The sequence below is a fragment of the Sparus aurata genome, chromosome 2 (assembly GCF_900880675.1).
Source record: "Sparus aurata chromosome 2, fSpaAur1.1, whole genome shotgun sequence".
NCBI classification, from domain to species: domain Eukaryota; kingdom Metazoa; phylum Chordata; class Actinopteri; order Spariformes; family Sparidae; genus Sparus; species Sparus aurata.
Genome location: NC_044188.1, coordinates 17602098 through 17615735, shown reverse-complemented (window position 1 = coordinate 17615735; position 13638 = coordinate 17602098). Strand labels below are relative to the sequence as shown.

The 13638-nt window shown below is 40.5% G+C and overlaps 2 protein-coding genes across 4 annotated transcripts; one reads left to right on the top strand and one right to left on the bottom strand.

Moving 5' to 3' along the window:
• Positions 1-2166: 2166 nt before the first annotated feature.
• cryba1a (crystallin, beta A1a) lies at positions 2167-5585 on the bottom strand. 2 transcript variants are annotated; one of them, XM_030405149.1, is made up of 7 exons: positions 5492-5585; positions 4977-5315; positions 4466-4532; positions 4196-4314; positions 3813-3954; positions 3269-3411; positions 2167-2692 (listed from the first exon to the last, which is right to left on the bottom strand). In XM_030405149.1, exons 3-7 carry the CDS (start codon positions 4502-4504, stop codon positions 2545-2547), a joined length of 591 nt encoding a protein of 196 aa, XP_030261009.1. In that variant the 5' UTR covers positions 4505-4532; positions 4977-5315; positions 5492-5585; the 3' UTR covers positions 2167-2544. The 2 variants fall into 2 exon arrangements, with proteins under 2 accessions (XP_030261009.1, XP_030261012.1); XM_030405152.1 differs by lacking the exons at positions 4977-5315; positions 5492-5585 and adding an exon at positions 4748-4794.
• A 2361-nt stretch (positions 5586-7946) lies between these two features.
• crybb1l3 (crystallin, beta B1, like 3) lies at positions 7947-12645 on the top strand. Of its 2 annotated transcripts, none has more exons than XM_030405104.1 (6): positions 7947-8016; positions 9592-9665; positions 9755-9873; positions 9968-10100; positions 11342-11484; positions 11647-12645. In XM_030405104.1, the coding sequence occupies exons 2-6, from the start codon at positions 9600-9602 to the stop codon at positions 11813-11815; spliced, it is 630 nt and encodes a 209-aa protein (XP_030260964.1). In that variant the 5' UTR covers positions 7947-8016; positions 9592-9599; the 3' UTR covers positions 11816-12645. The 2 variants fall into 2 exon arrangements, with proteins under 2 accessions (XP_030260964.1, XP_030260974.1); XM_030405114.1 differs by having other exon boundaries at positions 7967-8022.
• Positions 12646-13638: the final 993 nt, after the last annotated feature.

The window sequence follows — 13638 nt, the reverse complement described above, 5'->3', positions numbered from 1 at the left end:
CTATTGACTGCTTCAATGACTGAAGAGACTTAAGAGACTGAAATTAGTTTTGTTCCGTTTCAATGTATGATTATGAAGAACAAGTCTGCTCCATTCTGTTCTACAAACCTGTACACCGTGCAGCCATAAGAACAGTATGTGCACTTTAACAATGAGTTTTGGATTCTAACTGAGCTGATTAGCTAAAAGAATAAGTGGAATCCGCCCTCTAAGAATTTTGATGAACAGAACTATTCAGCTGCTTTATTACGTGTGATCTGCAGTGGGAGAAACCCTGTGCATGACAACAGCCTCAGCTGTGCTACACCGAGTGTAAAAGGTACTGTAATAGTTTGTTGGTGCATCTTCTGGTTACAGGTTGTAGCTTGTGCACGTTACTTGCACAAACCCACATACGCTGCATACAGGCCAACAATAAGAAGTTACATTCTTGGCCCTCAGATGGGGAGATATCAAGCAGCAACAGAGGACAGACCAGTTGTTTTCAAACTTGGGGTGGGCACAGAGCCAATGAAAGGGGGATGCAGATGATCAAGAGAGGATATGGGATGAGATGTTGGGTTTTTCTTTTTTTGGAAGATTTTTTAGATATCCTTTAACGAATGGTTTAGGAAGAGGATTATTCCCCTTGGAACCAAACAGCGAGGGTGCTATTTTCATCTAAATCTGGACTCTTTATTTTTGGTGAATATATTTGAACTTCCGGGATAAAGTCGAACACTGGTTGTCCAATACCCCTTTCTATCTACTGATTACAAAAATGTAAGTAACAGTTTTTCATTGCTTCAAGCTAATGATCTGTTGATCTTTATAAATCCAGATGTGACAGTCTGTGATAGTGTTGCAAATCCAAAAAGAATTATGACCCTAAAATCAAACAAGGGATTTGCAGAATTGTAACAGCTCTGTTTGCCTGCTGTGTGAAACAAAAATAAAACTTGAAGCACATAAGAGAACAACGACTGGACAAATTGTCCTCTTACTCAACAATAGGTCTTCATTCAAAGACAACCCATCAATTCCCCTGTGCCATCTCCATGGCAACATACAGCCTTAGTGTCTCACTTCAAGGTATTAGTAGATGTTTTAGGTCTGTGACAAACAAACGAGATGTGAAGAAATATCAGTAATACTGTGTCAGAGATTTCAAGTTCTGTGGAGACTCAAGTCAGCTTATGACCACGAGTTGCATGGCTAACTGAGCTAATTTCACTAAAGGCAGATAGTAGCTACAGTCATAGATAGCAACAGAAAAGAGAAGAGTTAACAGCAGTTAGCGGTTCCTCTGGTGATGTACTCCCTCTTACTTTGGAGTGACCTTTGACAGGTTATTTCACCTTTACATGGCTTACATGAAACTGAGCTATTCCAAATTGTAATACTGTAGGTGTCGGATTTGCTGTGTGTGTTATATGAATCAACACACAATATGATAGTGAAAAAATATACAGTATGTTTATATATTTTTTGAAAAGGAAGAGGATACACTCCATTCCATGTTCATTTGGACCATGTCGAACCCTTTTTCACTGAAGCCCACACTGACGTTTTAATATTCATGGCCACCCACTAATATCACAAACACTTCATAAGTATTTTCAGTTAAATTTTTTCCAGCTACTCATTATCTAATGAAAACACTAAGTAAAAATGTTCCTCTCAGCAGTGCTGTCATGCCATTACCGGTTATCAGTAACCTTTATGCAGTAGCTCTTATTGTGTGTACAGGCGGAGCAACCATTACATCTCACTTGTTTGTTTTGCTTTAGTCATGACTCATGCACTTAGGCATTCATCCTGTGTTTCAATGATATCAGAAGATGGCATTCTCACAGAAAACTGTTGCTCACGATCAACAATTATTAACCATGTCGGTGATGTAGCCTTCCTAAAATAAATGCATACACCAGACTTTTTTTTCTATTTTAGAAAGTATTTTTCAGCTTTGGGGCAAGCTTTATGTGGCCTTTCTTTGAGGGGTAAGGAGTAGTAGTTTGTGTGACCCAACATGTGACATGAATGCAGCATCTTTGTCTGTAAATGTTAACAATCAGTGAAGAAGCACGAGTGTAAACGTGAAAATAAATCACTACTGAGCACCATGGAGTTTAGCAGCAGACTCTTGTATTTCTGTTTATTTTATGTTGCCCATTCTTTTTCTTTTTTTATTGATCACTGGTAGCACCATTTTTATCCACAAATATGAGGAGGTACTCTGACTGACATCACCACCCTGCCGTCATGAGGCCTTTAACTTCCTCCTCTTCTCTCCTCAGTGGGGCGTCAGTCAGGGGCTTCTCTTCAGTTTTCTTTTCATTGAATTCTTTCTCTTTATCACGTTTCTCTTTATTTTCATTTGGCAACAGAACAAAACAAAAACATCTTGATAGTGAAGCACCAGGAGGTGTCAGCCTTAGTTCACTAAGGTCTGACAGAGCTGGTTAAAGCTTGGAATGACTGGGTGAAGGGAGGAGGAGGAGGAGGTGGAGGAGAGGGAGGTGGAGGAGGTAAAGAGTGAGAGGCTGGGAGAGGAGGCTGCAGGTCTCATTGCTGGATTCGACGCAGCGACTGCACCTGGAAGGACTGAGCATGGGAGCCCCACTCTCTGTAATGTTTGTACTCGCCGCCATGACGGTCACACTCCATGATGTACTGGTAGCCACGGTAACCTGGAAACTGGTAGCACACCCAGCTGGAGGAGGAGGGAGAAACAGTGATTAATGGTTAAACATGTGGTTTACACAGAAAATGAAATGAAGCCTACACATGAAATAAAATGCCTAAAATTGAAAAAGATCGTGGAATATATTATATCAAGTATCGCAATATTGTTTTAAGGCTATATCGCCCAGCCCTACTTAAAAACTATTGTTCCTCAAGGGGTTGATCCTAACATAACAAATTCTAGTGTGTTGTTGAGACAGTATTAGTCACAAATATAGAGACAACATGGGGTTGCGATGGATACTGAAATGTATATGCAATGAATTGCACCTGAGAAATGGTATCAAGTGGTGGTGAAGTGTGTCTACAGATTAGCAGTATTAGCAGTATGAAATACAGTTTTTGCTGTTACAAGTGTGCATTGTCTGTGCAATGCAACAGGAACACTGTCCTTTGATTCATTCATTTTCTGATGTTTCTGTCATGTTGTCCTATAAGGAATTTAAAGTTATGTATTTTTTTAAATGTTATGTAACTTTTTTCCACATAATGTTGCTTTAAATACAGCCTGGCGGTTAATACATAAAGTGTAGAAATGACTTACGAGCCGCTCTGAACTTGCATAGATCCAATCTCATTGTTGCCCCAGCCCATGGCCTGCAGAGAGGGGTAGTCATCGTTTATCTCCCACTGGCGTCCCATGAAGTTCTCCTTCTCAAACAGCACCATCTTGGACTCCTTGTGGTTCTGTGTGCACACAGTGCAAATAAAAAATAAGGCAAAATTCAGCGTCTGTTATACTGTATCAACATTGTAGAAGACAGTTGACATCCCAGGAAGCTGCGATATCAATGATATACCAAGTGAGGATTGTTCAGTAGATGCTATGAACACTTCTGAAGACATTCCTCAGAAGGTACGATTCATTTGTTTTCTACTTGTTTTTTCTTTCCTTATGCTAATAGTCACAAATTTACAAACATACATGTACAGAGAGACTGGAGAATGCAAAAAGTTTTATACATTTTTGCCATATTCATAAAATTTAAGTGAAACAACAAGAGAAAACAGGGTTCTGATCCCAAGTGAGTCACTTCTCTGAGTCAAACTTAGTGCTTTTTAATGTGAAGGAGGAAACAGAAGCTCACAGCAGAGCAGATGGGGCGGAAGGACATCATCCTCTCAATGTGGTAGGCGTTGCTGCCGCTCCACGACTCCCAGTGAGGATACTCTCCCCTCTCCAACACAAACTGCTGTCCACAGAAGCTGGAGTGCTCATATCCTGCCCAGCTGTCAGCAACAAGCAGATGGACATACAGACATGTGTACACAGTATGAGGAACAGACTGATCATCAGATATTAGTGAATTTGTAGAAATATTTATAGTATTTTAAGATGCAACCTTTTGAATGTATAGTTGAATGTAATAGTTAAATACTTAAAACAAGGTCAGCATCTTTTGTTTTATTCAAATGTTGCTAGATTTTAAGAACGTAAATGCATTGACAGGTCAATCTTTGTTGGACTCACGCGCCACACTCCACCTTCAGGGAGCGGATGTTGTCGACGCCACACTCCATGATGTTCTGGCAGGCTGAGGTAAACTCCAGACGCTTCCCCTGGAAGTTCTCCTGGTCATAAACTGTGATCTGGAGAGGACACAAATGCATACATGTAGTATGCACAGGCCGCACGCACACACTGATGTGTGTACAGATACACACATCATTGACATCATCAGGCCAGGCAGGAAATTAGCTCACGAATTAAGTTACATCCGGGGAAAGATATCACACTCACCTTCCATGGTCCCAGTGGGGTGGGATTATTCAGAGCCATGCTACTGTGTTGCTCAGTGCTGATTTACCTTCAGTGCACAGAGCAGAGAGAATCATTAGGACACATCATACAGCTCAAAAACAACCGTTCACCTCCTCCATGCTCACTAGAGATAATGTTTATTGTGAGGCATATTCATATTTATGATTTATTTTTACAGAATTAGAGAGAATCTTGATTTATATAAAAGAACCTATCACCCAATGCAAGCTTTTTTCTTTTTTTTATGTTTGGGAATGAAACCTTTCTTGAAGCTACTTCATGCTACACACTTGATGGAGCGAGCTGTTGACGTAGGCACAATGCTGTCTGTTCTCCCAGTGGTCAGTGTGTCTATGCATCTGCATGTCTGACCTCAGTCTATACATTTACGTGGCTCAGCAGAAACAACGCAGACAAAAGGCACAAAAATGTAAAGTGACAATGGTGTACACAAGTCTATAGGCTGGATGGATTAAGATGGAGGGCTTACCTGACCGGCCCCAAAGAATAGCGGTGCAGTGCTCACAGGGGGCTCCACAAAAACGATGTCCTGACCCCGGAGTAAACGGACCTATTTATACATGCTGGTGCTGAAAGCAGCTGGGCCTGTGGGTCGGGGCAGGAGTCAGCACATTGCTGCTCCAGTCATTGTTCAGCACTGAGCTGCTGGGCTTTAGTTCGCCGCAGTGGGACTGGATGGAGGGCACCGTGCCCAGTGCAGATAAGCACAAGTTCCAAATGGTCCATGACCGGTGGGCTGGACCAAGTCCTGGCAAAGCCTGGTCCAGGAAACAGATCATCATAGATGTGGACAGTCTTGCCAGTGACTCTGGTGGAAAAAAAGAAAAACATGTTTAGTAGTAAAGCACAAAAACAGAAATGGCTGCCTACAAGCAGAACATGTTGTCTCTTTTACCTTTAAGATACTTTGAAAGACTCAAAATGACAAACATCTTTAATAAAATATGAATTGTATTAATGCAAATAAATGAGTGATAATCTTACTGAGTCCTCTCCGCACTGCGCTGTGCTCTGTCTCCAATCTGCGCCTCATGTCCACCTCTACTGACCTCACGTCTCTGGTCCTTCCACCGTTTCACTCACTCCTATGTACACACATGCTCAGTCATGCACACACACAGTCATGGACAGAGAAAGGCACACAAAGGCCTGTTCATGCAGGCACACATACACCCAGAGCATACAAAGGAACTCACACTTTTACCCGTTTACACACATCCGTTCAGACAGTGAAAACTCACCTTGTTGAGTACTTCATTTATTGGTTTTAACTGTATTTAAGTGCAAATTCAATGTACTTTACTTTACTTGTATTCTCTTTATATTGTGCTTTATACTCTACTACATTGACCTAATAGCTTTAGTTACAATTATTTTTCACATTTTACTCACATTTTCATTCCTAACTTTCCTGTGCAGTAAATCAAATGATTAAAAGAAATATTCCGACTGTGCTACTAAAGCTAAATGAACTGTTTCACTCTTTAGGACTGGATTAGCTGAAAAACATGCCATTATTCACACTCACTTTCATTTAAGTAAAGGATCCACATTCTTTTCTTCCACCACAAAGCGTATTGATTTCATATTTAATGCAAAACTGAAATTCTTTCAGCCATTTCACACGAGCCTCTCTATGGGTCAGTAGTTCACCTGTCGATGTCTTAACCCTAAACGTCAACAAACCATTTCCATTATTTGTATTGCAAAGCTACACACATCACATACTCTGGGTTGATGAATTAGCAATCATTTAATGTCATTACTGATACATCAAATGTTAAAACTTTTAGCATGTATGTTACTATCCTTGTCTGCAGTTTTGGAGTATAACTACGTACATTAATTGAAGTATTGTATGACACAGAGTCAAAATATTTGTATTTTATTCGAGTATTTCCATTTTGTTGCAATGTACTCTAATGCATCTTAGAGGGAAATAGGTCATGAATCAAATGATAATTGAATATATGAAAGTATAACACTTCAAAAAAAGCCTTTCTGCATAATGTACTGTAAAGTACTGTAAATTGGGATATTTTTGTTCAATTTGAAGTTGATATTTATCTATTCAACTAAAAAATTAATTTTGAAAGAAGGGCTTTCACTTATTATATTAATATTTCTACAGTGTTGTATTGCTGCTTTTACTTTGGCAAAATATTTTCAACTCCCTCCACCTCTGCTTGTATGATTTTTATGGGCTCAATTTGAATTATTCTCTTCCTGTGTTCAGCACGAAGCTTGCTCATCTTCTCAGGTCAACAAAGAGTATGTAGGAGAGCTTGTTGGCTGCAGAACAAAACATTTCTGTGTTTCTTTTTCTTCTTTTCGTTAATGTCGGAACAAATTAATACTCCAGAAAGATAATGACATAATTTTGACTTTATCTGTAAACTGATGTCGTAGGGTTAATTGCTCTGAGAAAGCAAGGCATTTTCTCTGTTTCCTGTTCTAAATAAGTTAGAATCAGAGTACTCTTGTATCTCTCTTTCTCTTCCTGTGTCCACTCTATAAATATATAAAGTTGCACAGATGTCAGATGACGTTTCCTCTGGCCTCGTTCTCAGTGCTCTAGTAATCAATTTTCAAGTTCACGTCACAAACATTTGCCCACAGGCTTTTCGTCACTGTTTAACCCTGGAAGGCATTCCCATCAGAAGAAAATCATAATGTTCTGCAAACATTACAAGGATCGTAATGCCACAGGTGTGAGAGATCCATGGGACAATACTGATACACCTGTTACATCAGTTATCAGAAAACAAACTCTGAATATTTTTGCTTATAGAAACGTGATCACGTGATATCTTCCTTCACTTGCTTTCCAGAAAATTATTCTGTTAGCGTGCACACATTCCACTGTGCGTGTACAAACGCATGTGTGCATATGATCGGAGTGTGTATGTGGGGTTGTATGTGATGTGTATACAATAAGCAAAAGAGTGTCCAACTGTTGCCTGTCTAAACAATAGAGAGATGGATGCCACTCCTGCAGTCAGCACATTACACACACAGGGCTCAAAGGCTTGGACCGGCTGCACTGAGGATCAAAAGAAAGAGAGAGAAAATATGAAGGCGAAAGAAAAACTAGAGCACCGAGAGACTGGAGACAATGACAGAAGGGAAGGATAAAAGAAATAGAAGAAGAATTTAGAAAGAAAGTGTGAGACTGTGAGCGCTGCAGAACAAACTCTGTGTGTGTGTGTGTGTGTGTGTGTGTGTGGCTTGAAAGGCAGGCAAACTTTCTGCTGATGACAGTGACTGTCATCGGTCCCCCACAATGGTGCCGGACAACAAAACAGGCCGCCGAGTCAGCATGACTTGTGCGCAGATAAGCAGCGTGACCTTTGACCCCTGCACCGTGCTCCAAACAGCTCCCAGCCAATGAGAAGTTACGATCCTGCCTCTATAGACTCAGGCTGGTTGTGAATGTATATATATATCCCCGCTCACAAGGCCGGCGTCCATCACTTTCTCCAAAGGTCGGTCCGTTTCAGCCTGCAATTGTAAGTGTACGTTTCCACTCTCAGGTCTTCTAACTCTTTGAGAACTGCTAAAAGCTTTTGGATGTTGAAGGGAATATTGTGGTTTACCTGTTTTCTGCTTGGGCTGAAAGAATCAAGCAAGGATTGACTTCTCTTTAAAAAAAACCTGTATTTGGGACTGAGTAGATGGTAAACAACAAATCAACAAAATGCAGCTTGGTGTGATTTTACATTTTAGCGCTGCTCTCATGTTGTCATCCTAAGGTGAGATGGATGAGAAAGACGAGGGACTGTGCCTGATCTTTTGTCCGTAAAAATAATGATCTTGGCAGGTTTGAACAGATATGTTCTAATTAGTGAGTATTTTTGCTCTCGTGGAAATAACAAAGTACCAGGGGATGTCCTGGCAAATCAACAGAAGGAAATCCACGTTGAGGACAGAATCAGATGAAACAATGCTGCTAAAAAAAACTTTTGGGACGGATTTGATCATGCAGAACATTTAAATATGATTATCGATATAGTATATATACACAGTAAGACCCTTACAGAGTTTAGTTGGAGCACACAAGCCAATTTGGGCAACAGTTTAGCCAAATGATTTAAATGAGTGAGGACAGCGTCGCAATTATCTGAATGATATAATGGTTGCAGTTGGTCCGCAGTGGAATTTTATCATTTAAGCTTTATAAGTGGGTTTTTGGGTTGTTTATCGACTCATGCTTTAACAACTTTTTGTTCCCAGATATGGTCATAATAATGAGCTAAAGTGAAAATGCATATTTTTTAATTGAAAACAAAATATGGGAGGAGGACTCTTAAATTTCTCATCGAACAGGTGCACCTCAGCTTTCCAAATACCTGAATAAAACCTTTTTATTGAGCAGAAAAGGAAAATCAAAAAATGAAAAAGACCCTGAGCCTTGAGGTTCATGTTTGGTCGGCTTTAGAAGAAACTAATTGTAAAAGAAATAAGTGTGATGGACTTGTTTTATAATATGTTTTAACCTTGAGCAGAAGCTTAACACCCTGTTTCTGTTGACTTGAAATGGTTTAACTTCTCATCTTGCTGCAGTGATGTAGTATAGTGCTCCACGCTGTGTCAGTACACTATGACATCACTGTTGGGTGTGGTTACTGAGCAAATTTATCATCACACCCATGGATTTTGGTCATGGTGAGAAACTTTCAACCAGAGGGGGCTGCTTCTCAGCCTGGTGTTAGTTCACTTTTTAAATCCTTCATAGAGATTGACTTTACGTGTCTGCTCTTCCGGTCATCACAAAATTAAATTACATCAAAAAAAATAAATAAATCCCATTCAGCCATGAAAAAAAAGCCAAAAAGTGTTTGATCTGAGCTGATTTGAATCCTTTAAAAAGTCACCAGCATCTCTTATTTTAACGTTTAATATGTTTGAATATTATAGGGTGCTTCAGTCTATGACATTTGCTGATGGCAAATGTAAATATTGACTTTGCATCGCTTACGGTGTACATGTTGTATTCCAGTGGTCAATAAAGACTAATTACCCTCTTCCTAACCTTTCAGTGAACTGGAAATGGCCCACTGAGTTTGTGTTTCTTCTCTCTCCAGATCTGATCATGTCTCACTCAGGTGCTCAGGGCAGTATTGGCAGCCACTCTGCCATCGGGCTGCGCAATCACAAGGTACTTCTACTGAAAACAACAAAAATGTATAATGTATTGCCAAAATCTGACATCAGAACTGATTGCCTTGAACTTGTTCTACTTTTCAGATATACCTCTATGAATTTGAGAACTTCCAAGGCCGCAGGATGGACCTGTTTGGCGAGAGCCGTAACCTGTGTGAGAAGGGTTTCGAGAGAATCGGCTCCATCAGGGTGGAGTGTGGGCCGTGAGTCACTACACCTGCCAATCAAACATGTGCCCCAGCTATGTATGTTGAATACCTGGAAGTGAAATATCTATCTGCCTGTCTGTCTGTCTAGCTGGGTGGGTTATGAGCAGCAGAACATGACCGGTGAGATGTTCATGCTGGAGAAGGGAGAGTATCCCCGCTGGGACACCTGGTCCAACAGCTACAGGTGTGACCGCTTCATGTCGGTCAGGCCCGTCAAGATGGTAAGTTGGGATCAGCCTCCAGGTTTTTCTTGGGCTGCATTTCCTGTCTATTTTGGCAGCAAGTGCAGATTTTTTTTTTTTTATATATATATATAAGTATTTTCTTGGCCTTTTATTAATAGTACAGCTGAAGAGGGTGACAGGAAACAGGGAGGGAGAGAGGGGGAGTGACACGCAGCAAAGGGACCCAGGCCGGGGGTCGATCCCGTGTCGGCTGCAGAGCCTCAGCACATGGGACGCCCGCTCTACCAACTGAGCTAAACGGCGCCCCGCAAGTGCAGATTTTTATCACTGTTGTTTATCCTCTCATCCGTCCTCTATAAGCGCAAGGCAAAGTGCTTCTTATGGTGGCAGTTATATGTGTATTTATAGGTTCGTTCCACTGCCAGTATTTTTGGATTAAAGCTTTTATTAGCTTGAGATGTCACTATGCTTCAATTTGACTAGAAAAAAATCAAGACAAGTATTCAGTGTTTTTGCCCTCAGAGTTTGGTCTAAGCTTCTAAAACAACATTTCTATTCAAACCTATTATCAATATTACATAACAATGAATGTCTCCTTGCAACTGTAGCGACCCTAGTTGGACTTTTCTCATTTGAAATCTCTTTATTGGCTAAAATCTGAAAACAACATCTAACAACCACAATGGTGGATATCATGACATATCATTATGACTCACTTGCCTGCTTACTTACTCACTTTAAATGAATGTTGTATTACAGACAGTGTACTCACTGTCACTGTATTACTTAAAGATGGAATTAGAGTGAAAATAAATTATATATACTCTGGATCTACCAATTGTCTAACCCAATAATTAGCATTTTTCTGCTTATTGGAATCGAGAGGTTTTAATCCGATTGCCGGTAAAATGAATAAACAAAGCAACTAGTAACTAATATTATAACTTCTAGTGAGTAAACAGTACTACAGTACCACAGTTGCCTCCAAAATGTAGGGGAGTGGAAGTATAAAGTAGCATTGAATGGAAATACGTGAGTAAATGTGCTTAGTTATATTCCATCACTCATAATTTGCACATTCCATCATCTTCCTTTAAAACACAGCTCTTTTCAGTTCTATATATATATATATATTATATCTTTTATTGAAATGTTCTGTTTCATTTATTAATCTTGACTTTAGCAGAACTTCTCTCACTGTGTGTGTTATTATACACCAAAACATCAAGGAAAATTCCTTGTTTGTGATTCTGACTTCTGGCATTTGTGTCTCACAGGACCCTCAGGACCACAAGATTTGCCTGTATGAGTGCCCAAACTTTGAGGGGCGTAAGATGGAGGTGTGTGATGAGGATATCCCAAGCCTGTGGTCTTACGGCTTCCAGGACCGTGTTGCCAGCATTCAGGTCACCGGTGGAACGTAAGTCATTTTCAAGTCATCTTGTATCCTGCTTTTAGCCTGAATGGAGGCCTAAGAGTCAGAAGAACGGACAAAGAGATTGTTAAGATGATCCAAAATGAAAACTAAGATAAAAGTAGAACTTTCTGGCTCACATGTGTTCCTCTCTTCTTTCTCACATAGCTGGGTGGGCTACCAGTACCCTGGCTACCGTGGCTACCAGTACGTGTTTGAAATGGGCCCTTACAAGCACTGGAATGACTGGGGAGCCCACCACCCCCAGATCCAGTCCATCCGCAGAGTGAGGGACATGCAGACGCACCGCAGGGGCTGCTTCGAGATGACTGCATAGAGAGGAGTCCAGCAGACTGTGGGCTAACAGGAGGGAATAGCAAAGGGGCCAGGCTTGCAATGCTGCTTACCATCCCCTGGAAATTCTTCAACGGCCACTTAGCCACACAAGCTAACGGCTTTTGAATATTGTTAGTGCTTTTACTGGTACGGTTTGGGAGTGTGTGGCACCGTGAATGATTGTCACAGACTCCCAGAGCGACTGTAACACCTGTAAAAACGGTAGCAATGCTCTCTGTCTACAGACCTCATGGGAAGATGATATGATTTAGCATACTTATGAACGCGGGATTACAGGGGATTAGCAAATTTAAGTTGATAGTTTGTGTTTATTAGTTTGTTTTAAAGATATTATACCCCTTTTTATTTAATTTTTATTTTTAACCGCCTATGTGTTTCCAGTTGAAATGATGCCAATAAGCCTGTTCACCAAAAAACGCTCTCCCTTTCCTGGGATCCACAGGTTTTAAAGAGAGTAAAGGGATAAACTATCACATCACTCCTCACAAAGTACTACCATTGACACCTCTCAGCTCTGCACATGCCCTGCAGTGAGTTTGCCAAGCAGAGGGAGGCACTGTCTCCTCGTCACAAAGCAAAAGGCTAACTTCAGTGACTGGAGGAGGGTACTGGCCAGTCTGTGATTAAACAAGAGAAACGTGGCCGTGCAGGGTTGTGTTTTGCAGATGTGAATATCTTTTGGCTGGCCCTGTTTCAGCTCACTAAGGGGGCTGTCCAGGAGATTTGCATTGTACACTTTCTCAGGGATGCTGGCATCTGGAAAGCAACTTTCCAATGAAAAAAAATGAAATAAAGATATTATAAAGCTGACAGTGGGTCTCATCCTCTCCTTTGTTTCCTTCAGGTCATAATGTTTTTATACTCACATACGTTTATTTAAAGTGTCACATATCAACCTTTGTATTAAACATGGATCAAACAAGTACAAAATGAAGAGGATCAGTTTTTTTTTGTGAACTTTACGAGAATTATTTCCAATTAACTCTATGGAGTGTTTCTTTCAGTCCATTGTTTTGGTTTTACTGCCTCAGTTTTACAGTTTCAGTTGAAGGAAACTCTTCTAACAGCCCAGTGATCATAATGAAATGTTGCCATTCTACATTTCTGCAAACTGTAAAAAGTCCAACAGTACCACAGTTGCCTCCAAAATGTAGGGGAGTGGAAGTATAAACTAGCAGTAAATGGAAATACATGCATAAATGTGCTTAGTTAAATTCCATCACTCATTAGTACAGATTTACAGTTTCAGTTGAAGGAAACTCTTCAAACAGCCCAGTCATCATAATGAAATGCTGCTATTCTACATTTCTGCAAACTACAGATATGTCAAGGTTTTACCGAGTCATATGTGTTATATCAATATTTTGACAATACTTGCAATAGCAGGTTCACATAACATGTATATGAGCTGAGTTTCGTGACTTACTTTTCATTTTTGGGTGAACTGCAACTGCATGCTGATACAGTTTGCTGTTGCTGTGGAGCCTACGATGCTACAGAGGCAAACCTGAAGAAGATGTTCTAAGCTAGAATGCAGAGTGAGAGCCTAAAACCTCACATGTATTTCTAGGGAAGTCAAATGTGTGTAGCAGCAACACAAACAGCTTTTGGATGAATCAGCACCTCTATCTTAAAGGGGCACTGTGTATAAATTCCAACAGAGAATTTCAATAGTAAGGTCCCCAGAAGGGGAAGCTGGAAAGGTGGCAGGGTCCGCCACATATAAACAAAGTAACACAGCATGAAACTGTGGTGTACTTTAAAGTCAGTTTGTTTATTCAGCGATGAAAAAGAGAGTTGCTG